This window comes from Elephas maximus, chromosome 26 (genome assembly GCF_024166365.1).
Source record: "Elephas maximus indicus isolate mEleMax1 chromosome 26, mEleMax1 primary haplotype, whole genome shotgun sequence".
Lineage (NCBI taxonomy): Eukaryota > Metazoa > Chordata > Mammalia > Proboscidea > Elephantidae > Elephas > Elephas maximus.
In genome coordinates, this window is record NC_064844.1 from 27,244,927 (window position 1) to 27,264,850 (window position 19,924).

Here is a 19,924-nt window from a genome sequence, read left to right on the forward strand (position 1 = left end):
GATCTAGGAACGCGTGGTTAGTGCGCTTGCGCAAAAACCGGTCTTCCGCGCTCGCGCAGTCGCCTCGTTTCCTGCTGGCAGGCGCGTAGGAGGCGGGACTTCCGGCTCCATTGGCGGCTGCGTGTTCCGCAGAGCTCAGCTGTTCACTACTGCCAAACTAGGAGGTGAGGTCGACCCTGTCCTCCGCCAAAGCGTGCACGTTGACACGCAGACACACCCCTGCCCCCTGTGTATTTCCAGAGGGGCGGGGAAGAAATCTGAACCCGTAATGTGAACATTTTCACTTTTCAGGCTGCGGGCTCGGTTCCTAGCGGCCGCCTTCTGGAGTTGACAGCCCTAGTGACCGGGGCCAGGCCTGCGGCGGCCTCTTGCATTTTCCCCAGGCCCCGCGCTGAGCGGCGGCCCTCGGAGTAGCCAGGTGAAACCAGCCCTGGCACGCGAGGCCTCTGCCGGCTGCATTCCCGGGCCACCCGCGGTTGTCACTGAAGCTTCGCGGGGGAACCTGGCCGCCTCCAGGAAGACCTCTTAGAGACGTTTAATTTGGGACCTTTATGCTGGGATAGGTGCAGCAGGGAAGGGTAAGGGTGGTACGCACCGAGCCATGGACAAGAAAAAGGAGGAAGGGTTATCAGTGCTGATTGGTCTTGGTGCTTGTTTTCTCATTTATGAAATGGGTTGATGACATGTGTTTCTTCTGAAGTAATGCCTTGTTTGCCACATTTAATTTTTCTTTCACTTTATTATTTATTCTTCCTCAGTGAGCATGGGTTGCTTCCTTTTTCTCTTTTTAAATTCTGTTTGTATATCCTTGTCCCTTAGAATTAGATTTTTAGGTTTTGCCTCGGAGTTGCTTAGGTTTTCCCAAATGAAATGAGACGTAAAGACACAGTTTTTATTTATTAGTGGTTTCATTCACTAAGCTCAAGTTTTAAAATAAAAAAAAACCAAAAACCTTATGAGTATTTCTTTATCAATTTAAGGTGTGAATTTAAAACTTCGTCAATAATGGAGTTAGCGCACAGTTTGCTGTTAAATGAAGACGCTTTGGCTCAAATCACGGAAGCAAAGAGACCAGTTTTTATTTTTGAATGGCTGCGGTTTCTTGATAAAGTCTTGGTTGCTGCCAACAAGGTATGGTATTGTTTTCTTTCTAATTGGGTAAGCATAATAGAGAAATTACGTGTTCATGATTTGTAAGAAAATACATCTTATGTTTGCAGGTCACTTATGGAACTTGAAACTCTTATTGTAACAGGAATTTCTGTTCTGTGCCTTTACTATTCTGTGACAAAACCCAAACCTCGTTTAAATCTAGCTCGCTGCCGGCTCGATGTCTCTGACTGGAGAAAAACATGACTAAGTGACTGGTGTTATGTTAAATTCATCATCATCAACTTTAAGTGGTCCCTCAGTGCTGTCTAGCAATCCTACTGTATAGTCCCCTGGTTTGCTGGAAAACTGTTTCACACCTAAATTTTTCTCCTTAGTTCTCCAGCACTTCCTCCTCCATTCTTCTTTTTCAACTGATGGCCTTGCTTCTTATTTCACTGTGAAAATACTACCTGCAGAGAACATCCACGTGTTTCCACCACTACATCTGTTCCTTCCCTCACGTGTGTATCTGTACACTGTACTTTTCCTCCTGTTTTATGAATGAACTGTCCATGCTCCTGTTGAAGGCCATTCTCTCCATTGGTGCATGAGATTCCATTTCCTCCTTTTCTCCTGTGTTATCAGTTTTTTTAAACCTTTAAACTTGAAGTATAATATATATGCAGAAAAGTGCAGACATTATAAGTCTACAGCTCAGTGAATTATTACAAAGAGAACCCACCCATAGAACTATCACACAAATCAAGAAATAGAATGTTACCAGGAATACAAAAACCTCCTTCATGCTTGTTTCAATCAGTAACCCCCAGATGTAACCACTATCCTGACTTCTCACAACACGGATCTGTTTTGCCCATTCTCTGAACTCTTATATCGTTGATTTTCCCCTCGCGATTGGAGCAGTACCTTCAGGACACAAATATGCTGTGTTATCTCCCATCTTCAAAACCAAAACATAAACAAAAACCTGTTTCTTAATCCCATGTTCCCTTATAGCTAATGTTTCATTTCTCTTTTCTCCTTTATAATGAAATTCTTTAAGAGTTGTCTGTATTTGCCTCCTTCGCTTAATCTCCTTCCGTTCCCACTGTTTTAAAAATTTAGCTTTAAAGTTAAAATTATACCTGTACAGAGTTGAAACAGTTTAAAAACTTGTTCGAAAAGATAGGAGTCTCCTGATTCTCCTCCCACTTTATTTCCCTTCACAGAGGCAAATGCATTCAGCTCCTACATATGGTTTTTTAATTATCTCCATCCTTTAAATAAAATGACTGTATTGCTACATTTTTACTTTTAACCTGTTGTCGTAAAGTTAATTCTGATTCCTAGAGACCCTATAGGGCAAAGTGGAACTAACCCATTGGGTTTTCTGGGCTGTAATCTTTACGGAAGCAGATCTCCATCCAGGTCTTTCTCTCCCAGAGCTGCTGGGTGGGTTTGAACTGCCTGCTATTCAGTTAGCAGCCAAACGCTTAAGCATTGCACCACTATACATTAAAAAAATGGTAATTTTTGTTGTTGTTTTTAAATAACAGACGGATGTGAAGGAAAAACAGAAAAAACTTGTTGAACAACTAACTGGATTAATAAGTAGTTCACCTGGACCACCTACACGGAAACTGCTAGCTAAAAATCTCGCAGCCCTGTATAGCATTGGGGATACTTTTACCGTTTTTCAAACACTTGATAAATGTAATGACATTATCAAAAATAAAGATGACACTGCAGCCTACTTACCAACAAAATTGTGAGTACTTACTTTGATAGGAACCCTTGAAGGTTATTTGTTCTTTCTGAGTAACTTATCTTAAGGGACTGCCAACCCATAAAGACCCTCAGGTGGGCAGAACCTGCGGTGTGCTGCTGACAGTAAAAACCCTGAGTAGTTCTGGGGAAAGGGCTGTACTTCCTCGTGTGCTCCACTTGCCATTAGGATTTTCAGCAAATTACAGAGAATTGGTATAATGTCAGCAATTTACAGTACACAGAGGGCTTTTGGTAAACTTGGGTGGAGATGATGTTCTCGTCTGGGATTTAAAGAAAAGGGTTTCTAGGTTATGGGATGGAGGCAGGAATGGGCAAACTGTATTCCTAGGCCAAATCTAGTCAGCTGCATGTTTTTATAAACAAAGTTTCTTGGAATACATACACACCCATGTATTTAATGGTAGCTGCTTTCATACTACAATGGCAGAGCTGAGTTGTTGAGACCATTTGGTCCACAAATTTGCTGACCCCTAGATTAAAGTTTTAACCTAGCTCCTAGCCCATACTTGTAGTTTGAGCCTAGAGCAGACATTTTTGGAGCAGATGTTGAGGAAACAGCTATAGGAATGTATTTTGTGAGAGTCAGATAAGAAAGTCCTCAGTTACGGTACAGTGAAAGTTGCTGGGGGAGGGAAATAACACCTAAGTAAGGTTAGTTGCAGTATCGGGGGAGAGCGGTATCAAGGAAAGCTCCCCACAGACGCTTCAGCAAATTCATGATGGTTATGTTGAAATTCACCAGGTTAGAGGTTAGCGTGAGATGAGTGGAAGGTATATGTGGTAGAGCAGGGGTTCACACACTTTGTATAAACCACCAGATAGTTCAGTTTTGAAAAGAAATTATGGAATTTGGAGTCAAGAAAGGAAGGTTGTCTCCCCGATGCTACTATTTATTACCTGTATGATCCTGAACTAAATTTATTTGACCTCTGTCAGCTTCAGAGTAACTTGCTCAAGTCACATAGCTGCCAAGTGGCAAGTTCTAGGACTTAAGCACAGACCCGCCAGATTTCCAAGCATGTGCTCTTAGCCACCGTGTTCTACTCCTGCCTGGCTAAGCTGTGAGTCTTAACCGCCCTGTTCTACTCCTGCCTGGCTAAGCTGTGAGTCTTAACCGCCCTGTTCTAGTCCTGCCTGGCTAAGCTGTGAGTCTTAGCCGTCGTGTTCTACTCCTGTCTGGCTAAGCTGTGAGTCTTAACCGCCCTGTTCTACTCCTGCCTGGCTAAGCTGTGAGTCTTAACCGCCCTGTTCTAGTCCTGCCTGGCTAAGCTGTGAGTCTTAGCCGTCGTGTTCTACTCCTGTCTGGCTAAGCTGTGAGTCTTAACCGCCCTGTTCTACTCCTGCCTGGCTAAGCTGTGAGTCTTAACCGCCCTGTTCTAGTCCTGCCTGGCTAAGCTGTGAGTCTTAGCCGTCGTGTTCTACTCCTGCCTGGCTAAGCTGTGAGTCTTAGCTGTCATGTTCTACTCCTGCCTGGCTAAGCTGAACTCAGCTCTCTGCTTACTCACTATTTGCTGAGTGGTGGTGGGTAGTTTCACCGCCACAGAGCTGTTATGCTGTTAACATTTCTTCTTTCAGGTAGCTGAGTATTCCATTAGAGTAATTTCCATGAATTTTACACCTGTTTCATAGTGCATACTATTATTTACGTAGTACCAGGCAAGTACTATGAGTACAAAATGTTTAAGTTATCTTTCCCATTTTCCGGGTTTATGGTTCTACTCGTGAGTTTAGATATAGACATATAAAATAGTCAAGTTAAAGGAGGAATCATTGTAAATTGACACATTTGGGAAGACTTCATAAAGGGAAAGCTTGGGCTTTCTCCTAAAGGATAGGCACAATTTATTATGTGTATATTTATGTATTCTCTTGTATTCTTAGCAAGAATACAGTTTTATTAACTTTGTAGTATTTATTATAACTATAAGAAATAAGCAAGATGTTTTTGAAAGTTGAAAACTAAGGATTTATAGGAAAATGTGTCCTAGACAAATAAAAATTGATTTTTAAAAGTGAGGAAAATAAAACGAAATTGTGTTAATCTGGACGATAACCAGTGAAACTGTCCCTTCTTACAGGGCTGCAGTGGCTTGTGTTGGAGCATTTTATGAAAAAATGGGGAGAATGTTAGGCAGTGCCTTTCCAGAAACAGTAAATAATCTTTTGAAATCTCTGAAAAGTGCAGAGGTGAGTTTTACAACCAATTATATTTGAATATTTTGCTTGTGGCAAGAGTTAGATGGCAGTTGAAAATAAATATTTGCCTTTTTGCTGTCACTGTGGAACTCATACAGCTTATCAAGGAAGAAGGTGATTTAAAATTTTGCCCCTTCTGTTAATGTGCATTACATTGTATTCTTTTCTTTCACCCTCAAATATATGAGTTCCAAGGTTTTTAAATGTGTCGAATATCTTCTTACATCTCTTTTGGGTGGTTTATAAAATTACTTCTTAACTACTTTTTACTTAACCTTTCAAATTCTGAAGGTTTGAGATATGATATTGATGCTTTTGAATTTGTCTTCGTGTTCTCATTTTATTGCACCTCAGTATGTCATAAGAATTGTATTTGTTTATGCTTGGAATATGTTTATTTAATATAATTTCTTAGAAAGATATTTAATTGAATAATAATTACTCTTACCTTTCAGGGACTTTCTAGGGTTTTTAAGTTTTGAGTAATTATTTATTACTGACTGTTTAAAATTTAGAGGTAAGATTATTAGGTTCAGAGAATTTGTAAATTTTGGTATGTTTTTGTTTAAATAAGAAATTTGTTTTACAACACAGTTTTTAAGATTTGGTTTATGTACACGTCCAGTCTCAAGGGCGAAGTGAAATCTTAATGAGTTTACGGAAAGTTCTGAATGGACTGGGTGGTGCAGCAGCTTCCTCTCATCGGGATATTTATAAGAATGCCAGGTCCCTCTTGACGGACAGGTCAATGGCTGTTAGATGTGCAGTTGCCAAGGTTAGTACTCCACCAATTTATAATGCTGCTGTTTATCCCGCTTGCTCTTTTAAACAGTCAAGGTTTTTTTTCTCTTCAAGTTTTAAAGTATGATGCCAAGTAGGTTAAAAACTTACAGATTTGTTTTTAAATGTAGCTACTCATTCTGGTTTTAATAGAAGAATAGAACCTTTTTCTGGTAAGGAATTTATTTTCCATCTCTGCATTCTTTGATTGATTAATTTATTCAAATAGCATATTAGCCTTCCTCTCTCTGGCTATCTTCAATTCTCATGGCTAAGAATTTCCCTCAGATGAGAGAACAAGGTACCTAAAGGTAGTGATATCTTTCTATCTTCTGTCTTAGAATTAATAATATCATAGTGGCTAAGTGTGTAGGCTGTCTAGTTAGAATTCCTGCTTCAAATGTGTGCCCTACCCCTTACTATCTATCTAATTTGGGAAAGATATTTAATCTTTCTGTGCCTCTGTTTTCTCACTTGTAAAATAATAGTGTGCAAGAGTGTTATTATAATTTCACAAATAGTATAAACAAATTATAGCTTATTTCAACCTTAATTGTATTTTTATTCCATAAATTATAAAACAAATAATCAAGCTAAAGTATTTTACATATGAATGTTATCTAATACGGTGTAAGAGCTTATAGAACTTTTAAGATGTGATGTACTCTTTTTTTTTAATGGAAGTGTAATTGACACAAAATAAATTGCACAGGAAGGATTTAAACTGCAACCGTAGTTTTTTAATAGATATTGGCCATTCAGGTAATCTGTTTCTTCTTGAGTGAGATTCAATAGTGTCTCAAAGAATTTGTTTATTTAATCTTAGTTGTCAAATTTATTAGCATAAACTTGTCCGTAATATCCTTTTATTACTCTGTTAATGTCTGTTGGACCTGTAGTAATATGACCTTCTCGTTTCTAACTTTGATAATTTGCCTTTTATCTCTTTTTTTCCTAATCAGTCTGACTACATTTATCAAATTTATTGCTCTTTTCAAAGAATTAGCTTTTGCTGTCATTCCTATTATTTTTCAGTTTTCTGGTTCACAGATTTTCTCTGTGCTCTGTATTATTTCCTTTGTTTTGCTTACTTTGTGTTGAATTTACCCTTGATCTAGTGGAAGGTGGAAGCTGAAGTTATTGATTTGAGACCTTTTTTTATCCCCTAATATAGTGTTTTAGTGTTATATGTTTCCCCCTAAGTACTGAAAACTCAAGGCCTAAGGTTGGGGCAGTCAGAAGGCTCACTTTGTTTGTTTCCCATCTTCCAAGGATCACTATCCTGATGTCCAGTGTCTTCATATATTTTTTCCAATTTTCTGGTTGTTTCAGGAGGGAGGGCGAATCACATTCCTATTACTCCATTTCCAAAAGTGAAAGTTCCAGGATATAATTTACTTTTTAATTCCAGTGTCTGCTGGAACTACAGAACGAAGCTGTATTCATGTGGACTGCTGAACTGGAAAATATAGCTACTCTCTGCTTTAAGGCTTTGGAAAACTCAAATTATGGAGTACGAGTGGCAGTGTCTAAACTCTTAGGAACAGTCATGGCAACAGCATTGATGCCAAAACAGGCTACAGGTAATGTTATTTGCCAACCCTTGATTAGAATATAATAGATGTTTGAAGGTATATGGGATGCTATCTTCTAAATTAGTTATTACATCTAGACAGGTCACTTTAAAGCATTTAAATTGTCAGGTATCTTTATCTTCTTTTTCGTAAAATGAAATACCCAAATGGCATTTTCCTTGATATAGTCAAGATAGTTTTTATGATGATAATGTACAAGATATTATGTAGCAATTCTGGTGGACATAGAAACAAATAACATGTATCAAATGGTTTTGTATAATGTTTGTGGGATAGGAATCTAGTGCTTAATATGCTTTCTTAGTTCAGCCTCTGGTCAGTAGATCTTCATGTATAGCACAACATTAGTTGTTTTTAATCATCACTGTAAGCAGAATCAGAGGGAGCATTGATTTTTCTAAGAGACTTCTGTGCCTCATAGTTCCATGGAGATGCCTCAAGGAGAGCTCCGAGTAAGGCTGAGTAAGCCCAGCTGTGCTGTTGTACCCATCCCTACCACACCCTACATCACAGAGAAACAGACAGTATAGATGCAGGTCCTAGCCCTCATATTTATTATCAGTGAAACTCTTCCCAATTTCTTTGAGCTTTGGTTTTCTCATCTTTAATGATAATTATTTCAATTAATGAATTAGATAGTGATGATAGGCAACACTTAGAAGTGCTACCTATGTGCCAGGTACTGCATTGAGCATATTGCAGAATTGTTTTATTTAATCCTAACGAAAGTCCCATGAGTTATAAGTACTGTTGTTATTCCTATTTTATAGATGAAGAAATTGGGACTTAGAAATATTGTTTAATTTGTGTTCTTATAAGTGTCAGAGCTGAAATTCAAATTCAGGTAGTCAAATTCTAAAGCCTAGGTACTTAACCGCTGTCTTCGTTATGTAGTATTGCTTTAACAGAAATACCATAAGTGGGTGGCTTTAACAAACAAATTTTTTTTTTCTCACAGTTTAAGAGGCTAGAAGTCCAGATTCAGGGTGCCAGCTCTAGGGAAAGGCGTCCTCTGTCTCGTGGCTCTGGAGGAAGGTCTTAGTCTCTTTTAGCATCTGCTTTTGGGTGACCTTCATGTGACTTGGCATCTCTCTTCCCCCATCTCTGCTTCTCCTGCTTGCTTATTTAATATCTTTTATATCTCAAAAGAGGTTGACTTATGACACCCTACATAATCCTGCCTCATTAACATTTCAGAGACACTTCATTCCCAAATGGGATTATAACCACAGGCATATAGGTTAGGAATTACAGTACCTATTGTGAGGGGACACAATTCAATCTATAACATTCTACCCTTTGCCTCCCCTCACCAAATTTCATGTCCTTCCCACATGCAAAACATATTTTCCCCATGATATCATCCCATAAGTCTTAAATCAGCTCCAGTCCAAAACCTCATTTACTGAATCATCTAAATCAAATATGGGTGAGACTCTAAGCATATTCCATCCTGGGGAGAAATTCTTCTTTATCTGTGAATCTGTGAAATGTAGATTACAAGTTATCTGTTTCCAAAGAACAGGCACAAGGTAGACATTTCCATTACAAGTGGGAGACATAGGAGGGAAAGAAGGAATAACAGGCACCAGGCAGGTCTAAAGCCCAGCAGAACGGCTGTTTGAAAGCTTAGAGGCTATGGCCCCACTCTTTGAAATCCAGGAGACCATGTCCCCATCCTTTGAAACCAAGAAGGCCCTGCTTCCCATGCTCCTTCTAACAGTTCTGCTGATCTCTGAGCTGTTCCAGGAATGGTTCTTTTCTTTTCTTACAGGACAACAGTTGTAGCTCCTTTGCCCTGTTTCCTACCTATGAAATTCTAAGAGGTAGACAGCGTGCTTTCCTTTCGTTCTTTCTCTTGTCCCCTTCAGTCTAAGCTGATGGGTTTTCTGCTGTGATAGTTGGTTAGACCCATCAGTCACAGGATTAATCTCTTTAGAAAAAATTGTGTAGCCACGTCCTTGGTGAACATTCTAGGACACATGTCCTTAGTTTGTACACCCGAATTTTCTAAATCTTTCAGTTCTGTTTTCATTTTGCACAGTTCATTTTTTAAGCCCATCTCTTTCCTCTCACATTTTACTGTAAGTGGCAAGGAGAAACCATGCAGCCCCTTTAAGGTCTTGCTTACAAATCTCCTCAGTCAGATATCCAGCTTCATCACTTACAAGTTCTACCTCCCACCAAACATTTGAACATATTTCAGACAGCTTCTTTGCCACTGCATAAAAAGCATTTCCCTTCCTCCATTGTTCATTCAAATGTTCGTCATTTTGTTTTAAAGCTGCGCCAGGGGCACATTTAACGTCCACATTTCTATCACCGTTCTGTTGCTGGCACTGTATGTATTCTCTAAGGTAATAGAGTTCAAAAGGTCAGCAATGGATAGTCAATATAACTTAAGATGGTTGAACTCAAATAATATTCTTTAGTTGAGACTATGATATTAATAGTAAAAATAAATAACATCTATCTAAATTGTCCAAGTGTGGTCAAAATGTAAAATTAAACAATGGAATAAGGGTTTTCATCTGTCAAATTAGAAAATAGAAAAAATTATAACTCTCATTTGGTAAGGTTTTTTTTAAAACATTGTGATGTAAAATTTTCATGTTTATTCTTTTATTGTATTCATTGAAAACATACACCGCAGATTAGGTTCCTATTTAATAGTTTCTATATGTATTGTTCAGTGACCTTGGTTACATTTTTTTACAATGTGTTGGCATTCTTACTATTTGCTCGTTTGGTTCCATTAATCTATCTTCCCTACCCCTCTTTACCTTCTCGTCTTTGCTTTAGAGTAAATACTGACCATTTGATCTCATATAGGTAATTATTTAAAGGAGCACAGTATTCACAGGTGAAACTGTATATTTTTTGAGTCAATCTATTATTTGGCCAAAAAGTGACCTCCATGAGGGCTTCAGTTCCAAGTTTAAAGGGATCTCAGGGCAATAGTCTTGAGGGATCGTCTACTGGTCCAGTAAGTCTGGCCTTTTTTAGGAATTTGATGTTTGTTCTGTGTTTTTCTTCTGTTCTATCTGGGACCATCTGTTGTGTCCCTGGTCATAATGATTGTTAGTGGTAGCCAGGCATCATCTAGTTCTTACGGTCTCAGGATAGATGAGGCTGTGGTTCATGTGGGCTGTTAGTCCTATAGAGTAGTTTCTTCTTTGAGTCTTTAAACCAATAGTTTTAGATAGCCACCTGCAAGCTTTTATTGTTACTGCCTTTTAAGAAAGTAGTCTTCAACATTTTGTGCCTTTTGACCCAGTTAATCTATTTCAAGAAAAATGACTAAAAAAGTTTTTGAAAATCTAAGATTTATATACAAAAGGTGCATATCTCGGGATTAAGTTGGAAACTTACACATGTCCAGCCAGAGGATGGTGGCTAAATAAGTTGTGGTATAGTCATAAAGTTGGATGTTGTTATGTAGTCTTTAATAATGTGGTGAATATAATAGGTTAAAAAATAGAGGAAAAACATGTGCATAAACTGTTTTGGGTGCAAGCAAATAATAATTTTATTCTTTCTGCCCAACTCCACCCTCACTGGCCCTTCATTTCTATACTATGAGCTTGTTCTTTTCCTATCGAAAGATGAGATCTTAGGCAGAGGCCATATTTTTTTATCCATATCTAGTCACTGGTAGAGTCTCAGTATTTTAAACTTTCAGTTCTCTTTAATAGGCAAAACCCTGAATTTCAAAGTTGAAGCTTTTCTTCTCCCCCAGTTCAAACATGGTTTCGGCTGGAAGCTGGCAGTGGGAAGAGGCGTGGGGCAGCTTTGGCCTTTTTCTGCCTCTCCACTGTATTCTACTGCTGTCAGAGTCAGATGAGCCGTGAGCAGGGGAAGACACAGGAGAGGCCTCACTTGCCTGACATTGTCATGATCTGGCTCTGCTGCTCTCTGAGCTCAGCTAGTGTTTAAAACACTCTTGTGAACCCCCACTCGGAACATCTGAGTGTAAATCCCCTTGTCTCTGGTCATTTACTACTCTTCTGCATCCCTCAGAATTCGCTAAGGTTACCTTATCCTGGCAGGAAGTCTCCTATGTGGGGTCCTTTTTAAAACGGCACCCAGACCAGCTACTCAGCACAGAATAAATCTCTCTCTTAACCTCAACATAGCTACTTCTCTTTACTCTTTTATGAAGCTGCCAGCTTCAGTCATAGCCTTTTGCTTCTCAACACTTTTGCACTTAGGTGTGGCACTGATTTTGTGGTCCATCATTAAAAAGAAAGTGATCTCTTAAAGCTCCTTTAGTTTGAGGTAAGGGGAGAAGGGAAGAAAACCTACCATACTTTAATAACTTTCTCGAGTGAAATCCTTTATCATGGTCTCTTCAGTCGTAATGATTTCTATTGCTTGTGAATGTAGAGATGTTCCATCTATTTTTTATTTTAGTCCTTGTAGACGCGCAAACAAAACTAAACAAGAAAAATCTGACTTTAAGATCATGACACGTACACTCACAGTGGTACACAAAGAAAGTTTGTATGTTTATATAAATTTTTATACACAAAGTAAAGTGACTGAAAAAGGAAGCATACCAAATGTTACTAGTGGTTATGCCTGGGTGGTGGGATTATGCTTGTTTTTTCCCATGCCTTTCTCTATTTTCCAGATTCTGTCCAAAGCATGTTAACTAATTCTTATTTTTGCAATCAGAGAAAGTACCCTTAAAAAGAATTATTTGCCTTTTAAAACTATAGATCATTAGAAAATAGGATTTAATTAATCTGTTTTAGAAATATCTTGGCTCATAATTTTTTTTTTTTTTTTTTACTTTTCTTCCTAAAAGTAATGCGCCAGAATGTGAAGCGAGCAACGTTAGATGAAGTCTTAGAACTCATGGCCACAGGATTTCTACGTGGAGGATCAGGTTTCCTGAAGAGTGGTGGAGAAATGTTAAAAGTTGGAGGGTCGGTTAATCGTGAAGTGAGAGTTGGAGTTACACAGGTTTGTGACATATTCATATATTGAACAATTTTGTCCGTATCGCTCGTAGAGTTTCATGGAAGGCTATTAATAAGTAACACATATGGAGATTGTTTATACTGTCTAGTTTCTTTCAGAACATTTCTGTTAATGAATGAATTGCATTCAAATTCAAAATTACATGCTGATACGGAAAGGTAGATAGTTGACATTTAAATATGCCTGTGTCTGCTATATTTATGTAAATATCTTATGGAATTTTCTCAAATTTTGCTTGGAAATGATAAGATATAAAAGAATTCTGTTTTAATTGAAACTGTATTCAGGAAGCTTGAGGCATTTAGATTTTTGTATTCTCCAAGAATCCTTATAACTAGAAATATTGCCTAATGCTTTAATTGAACTTACCATCAATGATCAGTTACTGCTATGAGATTAAATCTGACTCGGAACTTAAGTTTTAGAATGATAATTAACACCAAATATGCTTGCTTTTATCTATATAAGAGGGGACCTAGTGGTTAAGAGCTATGGTGTGCTATAGCTGCTGACCAAAAGGTCAGCAGTTCAAATCCACCAGCTGCCCCTTGGAAACCCTACAGAGCAGTTCTACTCTGTCCTGTAGGGTCGCTGTGAGTCAGAAGCGACTCAGTGGCAACGTGTTTTGTTGTTGTTGCTGTTTTTTATCTGTGTAAGAAGATGAAGTGGTCCTTCATGATCCTAGTCAAAATCAGCCCAATGATACCTTGCCCCTGAAACAAGTATAAAATAGAAGTAAGCCATTTGTATCTTACAAAGAAAGTCATAAATATTTTGTAGTTCTAGGCCAGTGTTTATTTAGTATGTTATGGTTTTCCTATTCCTATAACCTGTTACCTTCCTGATCACCAAAGTGAATTCAGCTATTCCTTCCCTCCCTCACCACTCTCTCTCAGTTTTTCATGAAGTTCTTATTGAGTTAGTGATAATTTTACTGGTAGTTCCTGTGCTAGAATTTCTAAATAAGGTCTCAAGTCTTAAATTTTCTATATTTAAAGAAGTATAATATTTGTTGTTATAATAGTTTACTGTATATTTATCATATAGAATTTATTTAGCGTGTTATCAGTTATTTCTTTATTTGCTTTATCTAATTTTAATGCATTTATATAAATTTATCTGAAGCTGTATCTTAATCTGTTTATAGGCATATGTTGTCTTTGTGACAACATTGGGTGGTCAGTGGCTGGAGCGTAGCTTTGCTACATTCTTGTCCCATGTACTTGATCTGGTTTCTCATCCTCGGGCAACACAAACACATGTAGAGGCTGTATACTCAAGACGATGTGTCTCCTTTATCCTAAGAGCTACTGTGGGCAGTTTGCTAGGGGAAAAAGCCCAGATTGCAGCCGCGAAGGAAATTTGCCAGGCTATCGGGAAACAAATGAAAGCAGTGGGTAAGAATTGACATTATAATATATGTTATTGATTATCTTAGTTATATTTAGTTCTTCATTATTATTCTTCATAAATGCCTTACAAATCTGATTAGTTCGTATCTCTTTCTGGGGTGTGTTTTGTTTTGTAAATAGTATTTCATTGTGTTTTTGGTGGAAGTTTACCCAGCAAATTAGGGTCCCAATTAACAATTTCAGTGCGGTTTGTTCAGTGACATTCATTACATTTTACATAGTGTGTTAACTTTCTCGTTATTTCCATTCTAGTTGTTCTGTTCCCAGTAATCTAATTCCCCTGCCTCCTTGCCTTTTCATCTTTGCTTTAGAATAAGTGTGGACTGTTTGGTCTCGTGTAGATGACTTTTTAAAGGAGCAGAGTACTCACAGATGATATTGTTTATTTTATGGATTGTGTTTTCATAGTCATTTTGGTTGTGTATTCTTATTTGATATTAATACAATATATAATTGCAATAAAATAGAATTTTTCAGGATTTGGGTAGCATATTTTTAAGATTAGGTTTTCTGTTTTATTTCCAGTACCGACGGCTCTGGGTTGTTTCTGGGTACACTGATTTTATAGCTCTTCTGGTGTGCAGTAGCAAATTGGGTTGCTGTCTTTAAATAATTAAATCTGTTTTCTACTTGGAGCCTGTCATTTTATAAACACATGAGTTTTTTTTCCCCCCAATAGGCTTAATATCATAACTTAGAGAGGGACAATTATAGATGGTAGTCCATTCCCTACAGAAAGATTTGGAGTGCTTGGGTGGCTCCAATGGTTAAGCGCTCAGCTACTAACCAAAAGATTGGTGATTCGAACCCATCCAGATACATCTCAGAAGAAAGTCCTGGCAATCTGCTTCCGAAAGATCACAGCCATTGAAAACCCTGTGGGGTGCAGTTCTACTCTGAAATACATGGGATTGCCATGAGTCGAAATCGACTTGACGGCAGTTGGATTGGTTTGTTGATAGATATGCTGTGAAACCTCAATAATTAAAGATTATGAGACAGCCCCCCCCAGTCTGAGCCCAGAAGAACTAGATGATGCCACCACTGACTGTCTGACAGGGGTCACAACAGAGGGTCCCAAACTCCCCCTTAACCCCTCCCAACTGCCCCCTGACCAATAAACTTTGGTCTCTTTTGGGAAAATTATCTAATAGAAGTCGTTAGGAATAATTTAATGAGTAGATAATAATCAGTGGTTTATGTCTGGCTAAGATATATTAAATAATTTATAAAATGAAAATAAATTTATAAATAGTTGTAGATTTTTATTTCTAACATTATTTAGGACAAGACTTTTTTTTTTTTAATTTTATTGTGCTTTAGGTAACAGAGCAAGCCATTTTTTAATACATAAGTGAAAAATATGAATTGTGAGTTAAAGAATATTTAAAGTAATGAAGTAAAGTTTGTTAAGTATGTTAAATCAATCTATTCTAGGTTAACGACTTGAAAAATATTTGTACATTGATTCATCAAAGAAATGGTTTGAGTGCCAGCAACACTGTCACGTAGCGGGAGTAACAGCAAACCAGAGTCAGATAGTACTCGTCCTTAGGGAGCTTATAACTTACAAGCTTCAGACTTATAGTTTCAAAGCCACTTTCCTTATAGATCTACTAGCTGATCCGTAACTTAACAATGATGCTATCAATATATTAGAATACTTGAGATAGCACTAATAATAAAGTAACAGTAATAGCTGCTAACATTTATTGAATGTGTACCAGCGGCCGCATTGTGCTAAATTCTCTATACGCATTGACTGTATAAGCCATCATAATATTAATCATTATAATAGGCACATAAGCTCTTTTTACGGAGGAGGAACTTGGGACGTAGAAAGTTGAATATCTTGCCCAGTGTCATATAACTAATGTGACTGGTGAAATTGGGATTTGAAGCCAAGTTTTCTTTCTCCAGAGCCTGAGCTTTTATACACTAAATTTCTACCTCTTATGCGCTCAAGTACATGAGCAAAGATACCGTTGCATTACTAGAAGCAGAAAGATACCTTAGTATCCATACTTAGTATCTATATACCTTAGTATATATTTAAGTGTTGTTATAAAATCGTTAAACAACATTTTTATGTCACTTAAGTGTTTAGTAATATAAGTTTTCTCCTGAGAACTAACTACCGTTTAGCACTCAGGAATCAATTGGTATGCTTTAAAAACACAAACTAAAAAAAATTACAATTTAATTCACCCAAATGCATGATGCTGTGTTTCCAGAAGCAGTAGTGAATGACACAAGCAGCGAAAACAAGTCTGGAGCAGCAGACATTGCAGCAAGTCAGCATGTGATGGTCTGTGCCCTCCAGGAGCTCGGGAGCCTGGTCCAGAGCCTAAATGCCACTGCCTCGCCTCTTATCCAGGAGGCGTCTATAGGTATGATACTCAGTCACTAGCTGGAGTATTTTTTTTACTGTTTTAAAAAGTCATAGGTATGATTGATACTTAACTCCTGATTGATTACCTTTATCATAATTAGCAATTTAGATCATTTGTTAATGATAATGAGTATTGAACTAAATAGCGAAATAAAGCTCTGGGAGATAAATCAAAAAGAGTCATAGTAGTTTTATTTCTAATCGTTGACTAATATTTATTGAAGATTCATTTAATTTTACATTACCATTTATATTTTATTGATGTAATTGTCCTGTGTTGTTTTTGTAAAATGTTCCCCTAAGTTACTCTACTGTTTCTGAGTAATGTATGTGTTTTTTTGACAAAGCTCTGAAATTCTGTGTGTGAAACCACAATGATGATGATCTGAATTGTGTTATGTATAGTCTTTTGGTCCATGAAATCTTTCGACTTCATTGAAGAATAATTTTTTGAGTATTTCTTTTTTAGGGCTTTTGGAGACTGTGACTTCAGTGCTCCTTCATCCGAGTATGGCCGCTCGACTTGCTGCTGCCTGGTGTTTGCGCTGTGTGGCTGTGGCATTACCTTTCCAGTTGACACCATTTCTAGACAGGTGTGCAGAACGGCTCAACAACCTGAAGACTTCACCAGAAGCTGTTAGTGGATACAGTTTTGCAATGGCTGCTTTGTTAGGTGGAGTTCATCAGTGTCCCTTGGGCATTCCTCATGCCAAGGGAAAGGTATGACAGAGATTGTAGAATTGTAAATGCTATCGTAAGAGCTGTGGGGCTTTTTTTTTGGTAATAATTTATTTTATTTTTATTGTTGTTGCTGAGAATACACACGTCAGAACATACACCAGTTCAACAATTTCTACATGTACAGTTCAGTGACATTGATTACATTCTTCTAGTTGTGCAACTAAGCTGTGTTTTTTATTGGAACACTTACCGTGTTCAATGTTGAACTGAATGATCAACTGACAACAGTGTTACTATGGTAGTATACAGTGTTCTGCTAATATGGGTTTAACAGACCCTAATTAAAACTTGATATTTAATTCTTATATAGGAATGATAGACTTTGGGTATAAACCAAAAAAAAAAAACCAAACCTGTTGCTGTCAAGTCGATTCCAACTCACAGGGACCCTATAGGACAGAATAACTGCCCCATAGGATTTCCAAGGAGCAGCTGGTAGATTTGAACTACAGACCTTTTGGTTAGCAGACAGGCTCTTAACCACTACGCCACCAGAACTCAGTAGTGTCTGGGTATAGTACCATTTTAAAGTTTATTTTAGACCTGAACACATATTATAGTAATTATTAAAATATCAGAATTTTTCTCTAAGCTTTAAGGACTAAAATTTTTGCGTTGCTAAGATATACAAGTGAGGCGTTGGTAGTTAGCGGTAGAATCCTTGCCTACCATGCCAGAGACCCAGGTTTGAATCTGGCCAGTACACCTCATGTGCAGCTACTACCCTTCCGTCAGTGGGTGCTTGTGTGGTGCTCTGATGCTGAACAGTCAGGAACAGCTTCTAGACTAAGAGGGACTAGGAAGAAAGACATGGCACTTGACTTCCAAAAATCAGTTAGTGAAAATCCTATGGATCACAATGGTTTGATTCATAATCAGTTATGGGGATGGCGCACAATTGGGCAGCATTCTGTTCTCTTGTGCATGGGGTCACAGTGAGTTGGGGCTGACTTGAAGGTAGCTAACAACAGCATATACAGATGGTCAGTAATATGAAAGGATGTTCAGCACCATTAGTCTTTAGTAAAATGCAAATCAAAACCACAGTGAGCTTCTACTTTATACCCACTAAAACCAAAAACCTGTTGCCGTTGAATGGATTTCAACTCATACACCCGCTAGGATGGCTATTATGGAAAAAACAAAAAACTAATGTCAGAAGGGATGTGGAGAAATTGGAACATTTGTGTGTTGCTGGTGGGACCTGCTGTGGAAAATAGTCTGGCAGTTCCTTAAAAAGTTAAACAGAATTACCATATGATCTAGCAATTCCACTCCTAGGTATATACCCAAAAGAATTAAAAGTAGGGACTCAGTATTCATGACATCAGTATTCTACAGTTACTACCAAAAGGTAGTAACAACCCAAGTGTCCATCAACAGATGAATCCCATTGCTGTGGAATCGATTCTGACCCTATAAGCAAAATGTGGCATATGCACACAATGGAATATTATCCAGGCATAAAAAGGAATGAAGTTCTGATGCACGTTACCACATGGGTGAACTTTGAAAATGTGAAATAAGACAGACGTAAGAGGATAAATATTATATGATCCCACTTATATGAAATGTTATCAGGAGGGACCAGTCCCTGGAAAATGACATCTTGCTTGGTAAAGTAGAGGATCAGTGAAAAATAGGAAGACCCTCAATGAGATAGATTGACACAGTGGCTGCAACAATGGGCTCAAGCGTAACAAGGATTGTGAGGATGGCACAGGATCGGGCAGTGTTTTGTTCTGTTATACATAGGGTCACTATGAGTCGGAACCAACTCAACGGCACCTAACAACAACAACATATGAAATATCTACAAGTGACAAATTCATAGAGACAGAAAGTAAATTAGTTACCAGGTGCTGCGAGGAGGAGAAATGGGGAGTCACTGCTTAATGAATACAGAGTTCCTGTTTGAGGTGATGAAAAAGTTTTGGAAATAGATAGTAGTAATAGTTGAATAACATTGTAAACATAATTAATGTCACTGAATTGTACACTTAAAAATGGTTAAAATGCCAAACTTTGTTATTTGTATTTTACCACAATAAATTTTTTTTAAATCTAAAAAACAAAACAAAAAACAGTAATCTTGCTATTTAAAAGATGTCAGGAGATATGCTATTGCCAGTGGTCAAAGTTAGCATTTTGAAAATACACAATAAAAATTGAGGGTGATTTTAGTAAATCAGTTAAATTTTTTCCCTATGCTTTCATAATTGATGAAAGTAAAGATAGTATAAAGGAGCTCTGGTGATGTAATGGTTGAGCACTCGGCTCCTAACTGAAACCTACTAGTGGCTCCAAGGGAGAAAAGACCTAGTCATCTGCTCCCATAAAGATTACAGCCTAGGAAACCCTATGGGGTGGTTCTGCTCTGTCATGTAGGATGGCTATGGGTGGGAATCAACTCGATGTCACACAGCAACAACAAAGATAGTATATCTTAATCTGTTTTAATGGTTTTCTTCTCCAGAACTCAGAAGTGTTCATATAAATATTATTTGCAATTTTGCATAGGCAGATTGGGACTAGATTTTTAAATTCTCATTATTTTTAGAATACTCTGTCCAGGTCCATTTATTCCTTTGGCTTTCGCAGCTACTGCTGGAATCTAGGCTTCCATCTCCCTGTGCCACACAGTTACCTGCTTGAAGTTTTCTCCTCAGTCGTCCCCACACCATTTCAAATTTGCTCACAGAGACCCTTAGGGACTACATAGTACTCAGAATAAAATGTAATCTGCTTTGTCTGGTAAAGTGGTACTTTCATAATCTGCCTTCATTCTACCTGTTCATTCTAAATTCCCACTGCTCTAGTCAGACTAGTCATCTTGCTTTCTTCCCGTTTTCTTTTTCATCCTCCATGCCTTTGCACATGCTCATTTCTTACATTAGAATTTCATCCACCACCTTAGTCACCTACACCAAACTTACCTATTT

The 19,924-nt window shown here is 37.9% G+C and overlaps 1 protein-coding gene across 2 annotated transcripts in view; it reads left to right on the top strand.

Moving 5' to 3' along the window:
• Positions 1 to 87: 87 nt before the first annotated feature.
• The window catches only part of HEATR5B (HEAT repeat containing 5B), a 122,614-nt gene continuing 102,777 nt past the window's right edge, over positions 88 to 19,924 (top strand). The window contains exons 1-10 of one of the 2 annotated variants that reach the window (XM_049870227.1): positions 88 to 164; positions 981 to 1,131; positions 2,649 to 2,860; positions 4,959 to 5,067; positions 5,702 to 5,851; positions 7,268 to 7,439; positions 12,262 to 12,419; positions 13,585 to 13,834; positions 16,084 to 16,239; positions 16,711 to 16,961. In XM_049870227.1, the coding sequence (XP_049726184.1) occupies positions 1,006 to 1,131; positions 2,649 to 2,860; positions 4,959 to 5,067; positions 5,702 to 5,851; positions 7,268 to 7,439; positions 12,262 to 12,419; positions 13,585 to 13,834; positions 16,084 to 16,239; positions 16,711 to 16,961 (1,584 nt within the window). In that variant the 5' untranslated portion in view covers positions 88 to 164; positions 981 to 1,005. The other variant, XM_049870226.1, reaches the window with a different exon arrangement.